Source organism: Somniosus microcephalus, chromosome 7 (genome assembly GCF_052327205.1).
Source record: "Somniosus microcephalus isolate GS21.2 chromosome 7, FLI_Smic_1.0, whole genome shotgun sequence".
Lineage (NCBI taxonomy): Eukaryota > Metazoa > Chordata > Chondrichthyes > Squaliformes > Somniosidae > Somniosus > Somniosus microcephalus.
In genome coordinates, this window is record NC_140993.1 from 16952205 (window position 1) to 16966201 (window position 13997).

At 44.0% G+C, this 13997-nt stretch overlaps 1 protein-coding gene across 2 annotated transcripts in view; it reads right to left on the bottom strand.

The window, feature by feature from the left end:
• trappc8 (trafficking protein particle complex subunit 8) overlaps nt 1-13997 on the bottom strand; it is a 193443-nt gene that overhangs the window by 67793 nt on the left and 111653 nt on the right. For both annotated transcript variants that reach the window (XM_085992266.1, XM_085992265.1), the window contains 4 exons: nt 13030-13138; nt 11236-11430; nt 8279-8439; nt 4493-4558 (listed from right to left, as the gene is read on the bottom strand). In XM_085992266.1, coding sequence (XP_085848392.1) covers nt 4493-4558; nt 8279-8439; nt 11236-11430; nt 13030-13138 — 531 coding nt within the window. The remainder of the gene's footprint in view (nt 1-4492; nt 4559-8278; nt 8440-11235; nt 11431-13029; nt 13139-13997) is intronic.

A 13997-nucleotide genomic window follows, 5' to 3' on the forward strand; every position in this document is an offset into this window, starting at 1 on the left:
AGCCGTTCCTTCGGGACAGGCTTCATTCGAACCAAGCTGGGACCAGTGTGCTGGTGAATCGAATAACTAGGCGGAGGGGGGGATCCGCCGAGCACAAATTAAAAAAGTCGAAGAAAAATGAGAAGGCAAAAGTGCAGGGTAGCGATAGGGGTAATGATAACCAGAGTGTGACAGGAAGGGACAGAGCACATACACATAAGAGTGCATCAGAAAGAGGGGTCAGAGTAGGGGGAAAATGGTAAAGAGACAAAATTAAAAGCTCTATATCTGAATGCAAGCAGCATTCGTAACAAGATAGATGAGTTGACAGCACAAATAGAAATAAATGGGCATGATCTGAGACGTGGTTGCAAGGTGACCAAAGCTGGCAACTGAATATTTGGGGTATTTGCCATTTTGTAAGGATAGGCAGAAATGAAAAGGAGGTGGTGTAGCTCTGTTAATAAGGGATGAGATCAGTGTAGTGAGAAATTATATTGGCTCAGATGATCAATATGTAGAATCAGTTTGGGCGGAGATAAGAAATAATAAGGGTAAGAGGTCACTGCTGGGAGTGGTCTACAGGCCCCTAAACAGTCACCACACTGTAGGACAAAGTAATAATAGAGGCTTGTAAGAAAGGTACGGCTATAATCATGGGAGATTTTAATCTTCATATTGATTGGACAAAGCAAATTGGCAAAGGTAGACTTGAGGAAGAGTTCTTGGAGTGTATAAGGGATGGTTTCTTGGAACAATACGTTGTGGAACCAACCAGGGAGCAGACTATTTTAGATCTGGTAATGTGTAACCAGGCTGGATTAATTAATGATCTCAAAGTGAAGGATCCTCTTGGGAAGAGTGATCATAGCATGGTAGAATTTCAAATTCAGTTTGAGAGTGAGAAAGCTAGGTCTCAAGCTAGTGTCCCGAGCTTAAATAAAGGTAATTACAAAGGTATGAAGGCAGACTTGGTTAAAGTGGACTGGGAAAATATATTGCAATACCGTAGAAAAGCAGCAGCAAACATTTAAGGAGATATTTCATAACTCTCAGCAAAGATATATTCCAGTGAGAAAGAAAGACAGACTAAGAGAAGGATGAACCATCCGTGGCTAACTAAGGAAGTAAAGGATGGTATCAAATTTAAAACAAAGGCTACAATGTTGCAAACAATAGTGGCAGGCCAGAGGATTGGGAAATTTTTAAAAACCAGCAAAGGACAACTAAATAAATGATAAAGAGAGAAGATAGCTTATGAGAGTAAGCTAGTAAGAAATATAAAGAGATAGTAAGAGCTTCCACAGGTATATAAAAAGGAAGAGAGCAGCTAAAGTAAACGTTGGTCCCCAGAGGAGGAGTCTGGGGAATTAATTAAGGGAAACAGGGAAATGGCAGAGACTTTGAACAAATATTTTGTATCGGTCTTCACGGTAGAAGACACTAAAAGCATCCCAATAATGGATAATCAAGGGGCTATTGGGGTGGGGGGGGGGACTTAAAACAATCACTAGAGAGAAAGTACTAGGCAAACTAATGGGACTAAAGGTGGACAAGTCTCCTGGGCACGATGGCCTGCATCCGAGGGTCTTAAAGAGGTGGCTGCAGAGATAGTGGATGCATTGGTTGTAAACTACCAAAATTCCCTGGATTCTGGAGAGGTCCCAGCGGACTGGAAAACCGCAAATGTAACGCCCCTATTTAAGAAAGGAGGGAGACAGAAAGCAGGCAACTATAGACCAGTTAGCCTAACATCTGTCATTGGGAAAATGTTGGAGTCCATCATTAAGGAAGTGGTAGCAGGATATTTAGAAAATCATCGCAGAGTCAGCATGGTTTTATGAAAGGGAAATCATGTTTGACAAATTTGCTGGAGTTCTTGGAGGGTGTAACGAGCAGGGTGGATAAAGGGGAACCAGTAGATGTGTATTTGGATTTCCAGAAGGCATTCGATAAGGTGCCACATAAAAGGTTACTGCACAAGATAAGAGCTCACGGGGTTGGAGGTAATATATTAGCATGGATAGAGGATTGGCTAACTAACAGAAAACAGAGTGTCGGGATAAATGGGTCATTTTCAGGTTGGCAAACTGTAACTAGTGGGATGCCGCAGGGATCAGTGCTGGGGCCTCAACTATTTACAATCTATATTAATGACTTGGATGAAGGGACAGAGTATAATGTAGCCAAATTTGCTGATGATACAAAGATAGGTGGGAAAGCAAATTGTGTGGAGGATGCAAAGAATCTCCAAAGGGATATAGATAGGCTAAGTGAGTGGGCAAAAATCTAGCAGATGGAGTTTAATGTGGGCAATGCCTCTACTAATTGTGGGAAAATGTGAGGTTATCCACTTTGGTAGGAAAAATAAAGCAGCAAATTATTTAAATGGAGAGAGATTACAAAATGCTGAGGTACAGATGGATCTAGGGGTCCTTGTACATGAATCACAAAAAGTTAGCATGCAGGTACAGCAAGTAATTAGAAAGGCAAATGGAATGTTGTCATTTATTGCAAAGGGAATGGAGTATAAATGTAGGGAAGTCCTGTTACAACTGTACAGGATGTTGGCGAGACCACATCTGAGTACAGTTGTGGTCTCCTTATTTAAGGAAGGATATACTTGCATTGGAGGCAGTTCAGAGAAAGTTCACGAGGTTGATTCCAGAGATGAAGGGGTTGACTTATGAAGAAAGGTTGAGCAGGTCGGACCTATACCCATTGGAGTTTAGAAGAATGAGGGGGGGATCTTATTGAAACATAAGATTCTGAAGGGGCTTGACAGGGTAGATGGAGAGAATGTTTCCCCTCATGGGGGAATCTAGAACTAGGGGACACCCTTTTAAATCGGAAATGAGGAGGAATTTCTTCTCCGAGGGTCATGAATCTTTGGAATTCTCTTCCCCAGAGCGCTGTGGAGGCTGGGTCATTGAATATATTCAAGGTGGAGATAGACAGATTTTTGAACTGTAAGGGAGTCAAGGGTTATGGGGAGTGGGCAGGGAAGTGGAGCCGAGGCCAAGATCAGATCAGCCATGATCTTATTGAATGGCGGAGCAGGCTCGAGGGGCCGAATGACCTACTCCTGCTCCTACGTCTTATGTATCCTACCACCGACAGCACTCCCTTTTATAAAAGGAGGCAAACTTCTAAAAACCAATGCCATTGGAACTCCCACATTTTCATCACTCGCCCATTACATTTCAGTAAGAAAAAGAGCCAACAGATTAATACTGTCCAGTCAGGCCTGCTTTTGAAGGATAGCACACAGCACAAGGCACTTTTTTCTGCTCTGAAGTGTAGCTCGCTCTCTCCTGATTGGAAGCGGAGGACCTGTTGAATATGCAGTAACCAGTTGGCGTTTAAATCTGGGTTCCCGCTCACAACTGCTGCCTGGTAATCACTGGTGGAGGTGCTAATGCGGACACCACAAGGACAGGAGAGGCCTTGGCTGTGTGGCTCTTGTGGTAGTACTGTCAATACTCAAAGGAGGAATAATGGGCACTCGGGCAAGATGGCAGAAGGCAACTGGAACCCATGCAGCTGTTCAAGAAGGAGTCAATGTCTTCTGAGTGGGGGGGGGGGGGGGGGGGGGGGAAAAAGAGAGGGGAGAACACAGGAGAAATTCAATTTTGCAAATGGAGTGACTGCTGCCAACGAACAGTAGAAGTGCGTAGAAGTGTTCTGCGCATAAATCTTTGGTGGTTTACATATGAATGCATAAGAGTCATATCGCATGCCAATATCTATGGAACTATGGGTTGGTTTAATAATGTATAATAATAGTTGGGGTTGGTTTAAGTATCAATGTATGATATTTTCGCGGGGGGAGGGTTGCGGAGATTTATTTGTACGGAGCGCGAGCTCTGTGTGAAGGGAAAGGAGAAGAAAATTAATAAAAATTCACGTTTACTGTGTTTTGCTGGGGCAGATTTTCTTTCCCTGATGCGGCTGTGTTCGGCAGCAGTGATGTCTTTTCACCACCTCCGCCCCTCCTTTCTCTGGAAGTGTTTTCTTTGTAATGGCGACAATATTTTCTTTTCAGTTAGCGAACAACCGGAAAAACAAACTGCGCGCGCACACAACTACTTCAGCCTCGTTGGCGGCAGTTGTGTCCTTTCGCAAAATAAGACGAATGTTAGGTTACTAAAGCAAAATACTGCGGATGCTGGAAATCCGAAATAAAAACAGAAAATGCTGGAAACACTCAGCAGGTTGGGCAGCAACTGTGGAGAGAGAAACAGAGTCAACGCCTTGGGTCGATGACCTTTCCTCAGAACGGGAAGAAGTTGGAGATGTAACAGGTTTTAAGCAAGTACAGAGGCGGGGGGGGGGGGTGGTGGCGGGAAGAACGAAAGGGAAGGTCTGTGATAGGGTGGAAGGCAGGAGGGAATAGATGACAAAAGGGATGATGGTGCGAGGTGAAAGGAGATGGGACAAGTAGAGAAACAAAAGAGGGGTCGAGAGGAATGTAAAGGTCCCACATTTATTTCAGGATAAATATTACACTCACCACTTTAGTGTCTTCACCATTTACTTGAAATTCACTTATTACCTCTGTGGCAATACCGAGAGATGCCTGTAATCATGAAAAACCAGAGTTTTTTTTTTTTTTTTTTAAGCATAATGTACATTTACCATGACAGGTATCTTTCATCCTCTAAAATTAAATAGTACCAATGTAAAATTTGCTACTGTTTAACCCATTACTGAAGCTGAAAACAAGCATGTCTTGATTGATGGTTCCAACCCAAAAGATTATCTAGAAAAGTGAGCAAGTCACATAAAAGTCACGCCCACCCAAAGAAAACCGCGGCTACATATCAAAGCGGAGCAAACGATTTTACCACAATAAATATGTGCCAAATACTGTTGGGTAAGATTCATTTAAATTTGAGAATAAGCAGGAAGGTCAGGCAAGACCTTTCCACCAAAAAATAGGGGTTGTAGAATAATTTGTTAAGAAAGGCTACTCCAGATAGTGCAAACAGATTCAAGACAATTAGGGCCAGTTTTGCAAGGCTAGGTAAGGGGGGCAGGGGGGAACAGAAATTGAAATACAAGTAATACAGGTAGATAAGAATGTTCTATGAAATAAAGGAATGGCTTGCTTGGGCCAAAAAAGGACTGCAGGACAAACAAATCAATGCCCTCCAACTCAAATAAAGAGGAAAAACTACTCCCTTCAACATTGACACAACTAAAGTTTTTAAAAAAATACAAATACATTAAATAACTTGAGTACATGTGTAAAAATGCCAAATGATAGTGAAACATTAAGCAATACGTCGATATAACAGAAAATAACATTTCATTGTTCAATGGCACTTTACGCAAAACATGACAGGAATGGGTATGCTGTTTCAATGTGCGGATTTAGCCTGCTACTGTATAATCATGGTCAACAAAAGGCTGCATTAGAGGGCCTTTATTCTCTGGAGTTCAGAAGAATGAGAGGTGATCTCATTGAAACATAAGATTCTGAGGGGGATTGACAGGGTAGATGCTGAGAGGTTGTTTCCCCCTGGCTGGAGAGTCTAGAACTAGGGGGCATAGTCTCAGGATAAGGGGCGGCCGTTTAAGAATGGCGGAGCAGTCTCGAGGGACCGCATGGCCTAATCCTGCTCCTATTTCTTTTTTTTTTTTTTTTAATTCGTTCCTGGGATGTGGGTGTCGCTGGCAAGGCCAGCATTTATTGCCCATCCCTAGTTGCCCTTGAGAAGGTGGTGGTGAGCCGCCTTCTTGAATCGTTGCAGTCCGTGTGGTGAAGGTACTCCCACAGTGCTGTTAGGGAGTTCCAGGATTTTGACCCAGCGACTATATACTTCTAAGTCAGGATGGTGTGCGACTCGGAGGGGAACTTGGAGGTGGTGGTGTTCCCATGTGTCTGCTGCCCTTATCCTTCTAGGTGGAAGAGGTCGCGGGTTTGGGAGGTGCTGCCGAAGAATCCTCGACGAGTTGCTGCAGTGCATCTTGTAGACGGTACACACTGCAGTCACGGTACACCAGTGGTGGAGGGAGTGAATGTTTAAGGTGGTGGATGGGGTGCCAATCAAGTAGGCTGCTTTGTCCTGGGTGGTGTCGAGCTTCTTGAGTGTTGTTGCAGCTGCACTCATCCAGGCAAGTGGAGAGTATTCCATCACACTCCTGACTTGTGCCTTGTAGATGGTGGAAAGGCTTTGGGGAGTCAGGAGGTGAGACACTCGCCGCAGAATACCCAGCCTCTGACCTGCTCTTGTTGCCACAGTATTGATGTGGCTGGCCCAGTTAAGTTTCTGGTCAATGGTGACCCCCAGGATGTTGATGGTGGGGGATTCGGCAATGGTAATGCCATTGAATGTCATGGGGAGGTGGTTAGACTCTGGCTTGTTGGAGACAGTCATTGCCTGGCACTTCTGTGGCGCGAATGTTACCTGACACTTATCAGCCCAAGCCTGAACGTCGTCCAGGTCTTGTTGCAGACGGGCATGGACTGCTTCATTATCTGAGGAATTGTGAATGGCGCTGAACACTGCAGTCATCAGCGAACATCCCCATTTCTGACCTTATGTTGGAGGGAAGGTCATTGATGAAGCAGTTGACGATGGTTGGGCCTAGGACACTGCCCTGAGGAACTCCTGCAGCGATGTCCTGGGGCTGTGATGACTGACCTTCAATCACCACAACCATCTTCCTTTGTGCTAGGTATGGCTCCGGCTAGTGGAGCGTTTCCCCCCCCCCCCCACCCCCCCGATTCCCATTGACTTCAGTTTTACTGGGGCTCCTTGATGCCACACTCAGTCAAATGCTGCCTTGATGTCTAGGGCAGTCACTCTCACCTCACCTCTGGAATTCAGCTCCTTTGTCCATGTTTGGACCAAGGCTGTATGAGGTCAGGAGCCAAGTGGTCTTGGCAGAACCCAAACTGGGCATCAGTGAGCAGGCTATTGGTGAGTAAGTGCCGCTTGATAACACTGTCGATGACACCTTCCATCACTTTGCTGATGATTGAGAGTAGTAATTGGCCGGGTTGGATTTGTCCTTACGTTCTTATGAATGCATAACCATTTCTTTGACCTAAAGCAGCCCCCACAACTATTAGATGCCGTACAAAGGTTTGGCTTCCATTTGTAGCTATAGTTGTAACAAGTTATCGTCTCTCTGACTGAAGAGTTGATTACTCTGTTGTAACTCATCTGTGCTTATTCATACATTTTCTTCCATCCCATGTATTGAGGAGTTGATATTAACTGCTTCCTGGGAGCTGCACTGGTCTAGACCTACCATTCCTTGATCAATAAACCAAGCGGAAAAAATGTCATTAACAAAAACCTAGAGCAGGTGGGGAGGTGGTGTTCTGGGAAACAAGTGTTGGAAGAATACATCCATGGCCATGACCAGGAGAAACACCAATGATTTGTTCACAGTTGAACTGGTTTGATCTCCGATTGAGATTGGGCCTATACACTCTGGAGTTTAGAAGAATGCGAGGTGATCTCATAAAAACATACAAGATTCTGAAGGGGTTGACAGGGTACATGCTGAGAGGCTGTTTCTCCTGGCTGGAGAGTCTCAGGATAAGCGGTCAGCCATTTAAGACTGAGATTAGGAGAAGTTTCTTCACTCAGAGGGTTGTGAATCTTTGGAATTCTCTACCCCAAAGGGCTGTGGAGGCTCAGTCATTGAGTATATTCAAGGCTGAGATCGATAGATTTTTGGACTCTAGGGGAATCGAGGGATGTGGAGATCAGGCGGGAAAGTGGAGTTGAGGTCAAAGATCAGTCATGATCTTATTGAATGGCTCCTAATTCTTATGTTCTAATGGAATACCAAGTCAACAGGCCCAGTTCATCTTTGGTCCAAGTAATGTTATTGAGCTCCTTTAGGCTCAGAGAGATCGACGATATTAAATGACAGGAAAAGGCAGATCTTTAATACCATGTCAAAATAAACAGTAGGAGCAGTGGATGTAGATCCAAATAGTGAAAGGAAAATTAAAGATGGACGTCAGTAAGTTCTTCACAGAATGGACTTCCACGTAGGGTAGAGGACCCTCGTCAGTTTGAGCTGCAGCCAAGCCAGACAGTGAAGTGTCCCAGGGGTGAAAGGAATGTGTTGCAACGCACCACACCAGACACTTCGATATGTAAACCGTCAGGTAAATGATGTAAAGCGTATAAGCGGATTTAAAAACCAGAGAGAAACAGCCGATGAGAATTAGCAGATGATGAAAGCAGAAATTTGCTAAGCTAATCCAACAGTTACAGAACAGATCAGTACTGAGCATAAAGCGGGAATTATTCCAGAAATACTTCATTACCTTTGGATGTGTATCTTTCTCATTGCTGATCGACTCTCTTGTATCTCCCTCTGAATCTTTATTAAAGTTTCTAAAATTAAATTTCCACAACAACGATAGATCGTTCAACAGTAGAGGGACCTTCAAAGGATTTTTGAACATGACTTCGACCGTGACTGGTTCTACACACACAGCAAAACCAAAAACACATTAAGAATGACAAGGTACAACATGACTGGCAGCATCATCAAATGAAACCACTTGTGTAAGGCTGTTTGTAGAAAGACAGTGTCTAATATCCGACAGAAATCAGTAAATCCTGTTGAGTTTAAAAAGAAAGTAGAGGAAAAATAAAAATAAACTTCTTCCATTACTGAAATTTTGGAACCAATATGAGGAAAGTTACTAAGCTATCAGTACTGAGCGAAGTGGGAGGCTTTAAAAGAAAAGGACTTGCATTTATATAGCGCCTTTCATGATCTCAGGATGTCCCAAAGCACTTTACAGCCAATGAAGCACTTTTGAAGTGTAGCCACTGTTATAATGTAGGAAACGCGGCAGCCCATCTGCGCACAGCAAGCTCCCACAAACAGCAATGTGAAAATGACCAGATAATCTATTTTTACTAATCTTGATTGAGGGATAAATATTGGCCAAGACACTAGCGAGAACTCCCCTGCTCCTCTTCAAAATAGTGGCCATGGGATCTTTTATGTCCACCCGGGAGCGCAGACGGGGCCTCGGTTTAACGTCTCACCCGAAAGACAGCACCTCCCTCAGCCCTGCACTGGAGTGTCAGCCTAGATTTTTGCAGTCAAGTCTCTGGAGTGGAACTTGAACCCACAACCTTCTGACTCAGAGGCCAGGGTGCTACCCACTGAACCACGGCTGACATCCAAGTCACCCAACAGTGCAAAGACCGGGTATGCCCCCTTTTTACAAGTTGCACTAAGCACTGCTACATTTCCACAGCCAGACCCGACCCCGCTCCTTCAATAGGCAATTTTGTCTGTTTTTCTTTTGTCACGCGTCAGTTTAAATGCAACTCTTTTGAGAGGAGAAAAAAAATACATGTAGAAAACAAGAACAGCAATATGATTAAACTACTGGTGAAAGCCTGCTCAAACGCAGTTGGTTTGATTTAATTACAAACATCTGGCCATTTTATGGGAAGGGAAGTGTGCGGTCATACTTAAAAATAAGACTTATCGTGGGTTCAGGAGAATTGCTCTTGAGCAGTTTGCTGTTATGAATCATAGCCCTTGGCCAGAAGTGTACTTTTAAAATTCTCATCCTTGTTTTCCAATCCCTCCACAGCCTCGCCCCTCCCCATCTCTGTAATCTCCTTCAGCCCTACAACCCTCCGAGACCTCTGCAATCCTCCAATTCTGGCCTCTTGCTCATCCCCGATTTTAATTGCTCCGCCATTGGCAGCCGTGCCTTCAGCTGCCAAGGCTCTAAACTCTCCCTCCCTAAGCTTCTCTTTCCTCCTTTTAAGACACTCCTTGAAACCTACCTCATCTGCCCGAATATCTCATTATGTGGCTTGGTGTCAAATTTTGTTGGATAATCGCTCGTGGGACTCGCCTTGGGACTTTTTACAACATTAAAAAGTACTGTATAAATGCAAGTTGCTGCTGTCGTTGTTGAAGACGCTCGCCAATGAGGATCAATACTGATATTTGTAAGTCTAACCCCAGTAATGGCAACTTTTTATCCCCACAAAAAACCCAGTGATTCTAGAACTTTAGACTGCCCTTCAAAAAGGCATTTCAAGAAGTGGTTATCATGAATCTTATCATTTATGAAGAAATGACTCATGAAGTAACACTGGGCGGCCAGCTGGTGGCGCCATCCAAGGAGTATAAATGCGCGGGCGTGGGCCCAGCTTGCTCAGGATGTTTCTGTAACCAGGAGCTAGTGATGTAACTAGAAATCTCATGGTTGTGAAACAGTTGATTAAAGCCTTGTTTTACACTCAAACCAAGTGCTCAGTAGTCTTTTTACATCAATGGTCATAACTCGATGGGCCGAAATGGCCTCTATCTGCACTGTGGGGTTTCTGTGAACTACAGGCGATGGACAATATGCTCCTGCATTTTTAAGGAAGAAAATACAATACAACGACGAAAAAAAAAGGACATTTAAACTGGCCCGTGACAAAAGAAACAGACAAAATTGCATATTGAAGGAGCAGGATTGGGTCTGGCTGTGGAAATATACGCATTTCTATAGCGCCTTTCACAACTTCAGGATGTCCCAAAGCGCTTTATACAACCAATGAGGTACTTTTTGAAGTGCAGTCACTGTTGTAATGTAGGAAACGCGGCAGCCCATTTTGCGCACAGCAAGCTCCCACAAACAGCAATGAAATAAAATGACCAGATAATCCGTTTTTAGTGATGTTGGTTGAGGGATAAATATTGGCCACGGCACCGGGGAGAACGCCCCTGTTCTTCGATTAGTGGCGGTGGGATATTTCACACCCACCCGAGGAGCAATGATCCCTGGAAGCTGCACTTTGTTCTGGGTGGCCTGTTTCTCTCAATGTCTCTGTAAATACCGCGCATGCACAGAAATTTTAAATGTAAAAAGACAGACTTGCAGTTATACAGCACCTTTCATGACCTCAAGAGGTCCCAAAGCGCTTTACAGCCAATGAAGTACTTTTTGAAGTGTAGTCACTGTTGTAATGCAGGAAACGCCAATTTGTGCACAGCAAGCTCCCACAAACAGCAATGTGATAATGACCAGATAATCTGTTTGTGATGCTGATTGAGGGATAAATATTAGACAGGACACCGGGGATAACTCCCCTGCTCTTCTTCGAAATAGTGCCATGAGAACATTGCCAAGGGGGCAGACGGGGCTTCTAGTTGATAGGGAAAATTGGCGGGGGGGGCGGGGGCACTGAATTTTGGACAATACGAGATCCACTAGCTATCAAAACTTTAAAGCTTATTTGGTCAAGAATTTACCTTCTACTACAGCCACAGGAAATCGCAGGTTGTCAGTTTGGCTGTTTAGACAGTACTGCGTAGGTTGAAAATTCAGTGGTACCACTCCTTTATTCACCACAGCTGCTACCTGCTCCTCAAGCTCTTTCCACTGCTGTGAAGCTTCACGCTCATATTCCTGGTCTAAACTGACATGGGTGGCCGCTTGCTTTTCTCCTAAGGGTGGGGGGGGGGGGGGGGGGGGGGGGGGAGAAAAAGAGGGAAAAAAGAGAGCATTTTTAACAAATAAATAATTAACAGGGCTCCTTCATGGTGTGGTCCCTTGTAGCACCATTTTGTTAGAATGGCCTGTTTCTGTGCCGTAGACTCGATGTATTTCGATGTATATTAAAAGGGTAAAATGCCCATGAAATACACCAACCTATTTGTTAACAGGTCTGTTCTGTTTGAAAATAGGTGGCATCACACTACAATTTTCTCCAGTACAGCATGACTAGCCAAAATACAATAAACAGTTTTTAACTAGCCCCAAAAAAGTTTTTCCCCATTCATCAAAACACTTTAGAATTTCTTGATGTCTCCTCTATGAAAGCTTTGACCAGGACATAGTGCCGTTGAATCTTTTACGTCCACCTGAGAGAGCAGACAGGGCCTCGATTTAACGTCTCATCCAAAAGCCGGCACCTCCGACAGTGCAACACTCCCTCAGCACTGCACTGGGAGTGTCAGCCTAGATTTTGTGCTCAAGTCTCTGGAGTGGGACTTGAACCCACAACCTTCTGACTCAGAGGCGAGGGTGCTACCAACTGGCTGACACAAAGTTACAGCAAATATTAACCAAACAAGCTGATTAAATGCATGCGTAAATGTATGCAGGTCACTATGTGCTGAACTGTATTTGCAAGAATGTGCTTCACACGAGACTTGATTTTAATTTTTTTTGATGCATCTTACTCGGATGTGGATTTCAAGACAAACAATACGTGTTACAGAATCAGCCTTACTGCAGGTCTTTTCCCAAAAATAGATAGGCCAAGAGTTATCCCAAAGAACTGCACAAGACAGTCCAATGCAGCTGTAGTAAAATCATTGAGCGCGCACAGCTGGCCAAGGAAGTAGATAATATTTCAACACCACCCGCTCTCCTGCTGCACCTAGTTCTGCGACTTATTAGGAATTAACATTGAAAATAAGAGATGAGATTTGGGAGAAATAGGCAGAAGGCAGTACTGATGCTTCTGTAATCTAAGAATCAGTATTTCATATCAACTAACACTTATTCAAAGAAAAATGATAAACGAGTTGATTTTCAGCCCTAAGTTGGAAAGCAGAACATAAGCCTCAGCTCTCCCATGAAAATGAGGGTTAAATTTAAAATGCCCATTACCATCATGGTTATCTTACTGGACTAGTAATCCAGAACCCTGGGCTATTAATACAGAGAACTCCCACCATGGTAGTTTGAGAATTCAGTTCAGTTTAAAAATAAAAAGCTGGTTATCGGTAAAAGTGACCACAAAGCTGTCGGATTGTCGTTGTGGGTTCGCTAATGTCCTTTAAGGAAGGGAACCTGCCGCCCTTACCCGGTCCGGCCTATATGTGCCTCCAGCGTGGCTGGCTCTTCACTGCCCTCCAGAAGTGGCCTAAACAAGTCACTCCATGATTTAAAATCAGGGCAACGAGGGATGGGCAGTAAACACCAACCTTGCTTGTGTCCCTCACACCCCAGGAACCAATTAACAAAGTCCCGCTGTCTCTCCTCCAATACAAACCTAGGTTTTAAAAGGTCAAGCTTCAAAAAATTAAATAACTAACCTTCCGAAGGCCGCCGGTCGTGTCCAAAAAATACCCGAGTTGCTGAGCTCTTAATGCAGGGTAAAGGAAGCTGGGGCAAAGGTCCATCAGGTGAGAACTGGCTTACGCTCTGAAGCGGAAAGGGAAAAAAAAAAGTCAACAAAGTTTGATGAAAATCCATTCAAAAAAAAAAAACTTGAATTACTGAGATTGCAACAATGTTCAGATATTCCTTCACTTCCCCTCCTATACTTTAGCACCATTTTTATACCATAAACTTTCATTCTTCTCGCTTCCCACGCTCATTGGGTCGCTTTACGACGATGTGAAAAGGTGCTCTATAAATATAAGTTGTTGTTGTACCCACATGTACACTTCAAAAGTACTTCATTGGCTGTAAAGCACTCTCGGACGTCCGGAGGTTGTGAAAGGCGCTATAGAAATGTAAGTCTTTCTTACTCTCTTTACTACAAATGTTTAACTGTGAAGATGATCAGTCTCAATTGGTTGTACAAATATGAATCTAAACACCAAGATGACAAGTGGGATTAGTATATAATGCCCTTCATCTCAAAGTCTGTTCAATTCAACCAGGACTGGTGGGGCAAAGGTCTCCTCTGGTACTTGTGACAATCCCACATGGAACAAACTCAGCAGTCTTAACCTAGCTATTTGCAAGAATGGCCACAGCACAAAGCTTTCCCATTGATCAATACTAGCACTAAATTGGCAATCAGAGGAAGAAAGACTTGCAATTCTACAGCGCCTTTCACAACCACGGGACATCCTAAAGCGCTTTACAGCCAATGAAGTACTTTTTGAAGTGCAGTCACTGCCAGGTCGAGGCAAACAGCTTAGATGCTTTCAAAGGGAAACTAGAAGAGTACACGAGCAAAAAGGGAATGGGAAGATATGCTGAAAGGCTGAGATGAGGGAGATGGAATGGGAGGAGACTGGTGTGGAGTGTAAACACCAGCACTGACTAGTTG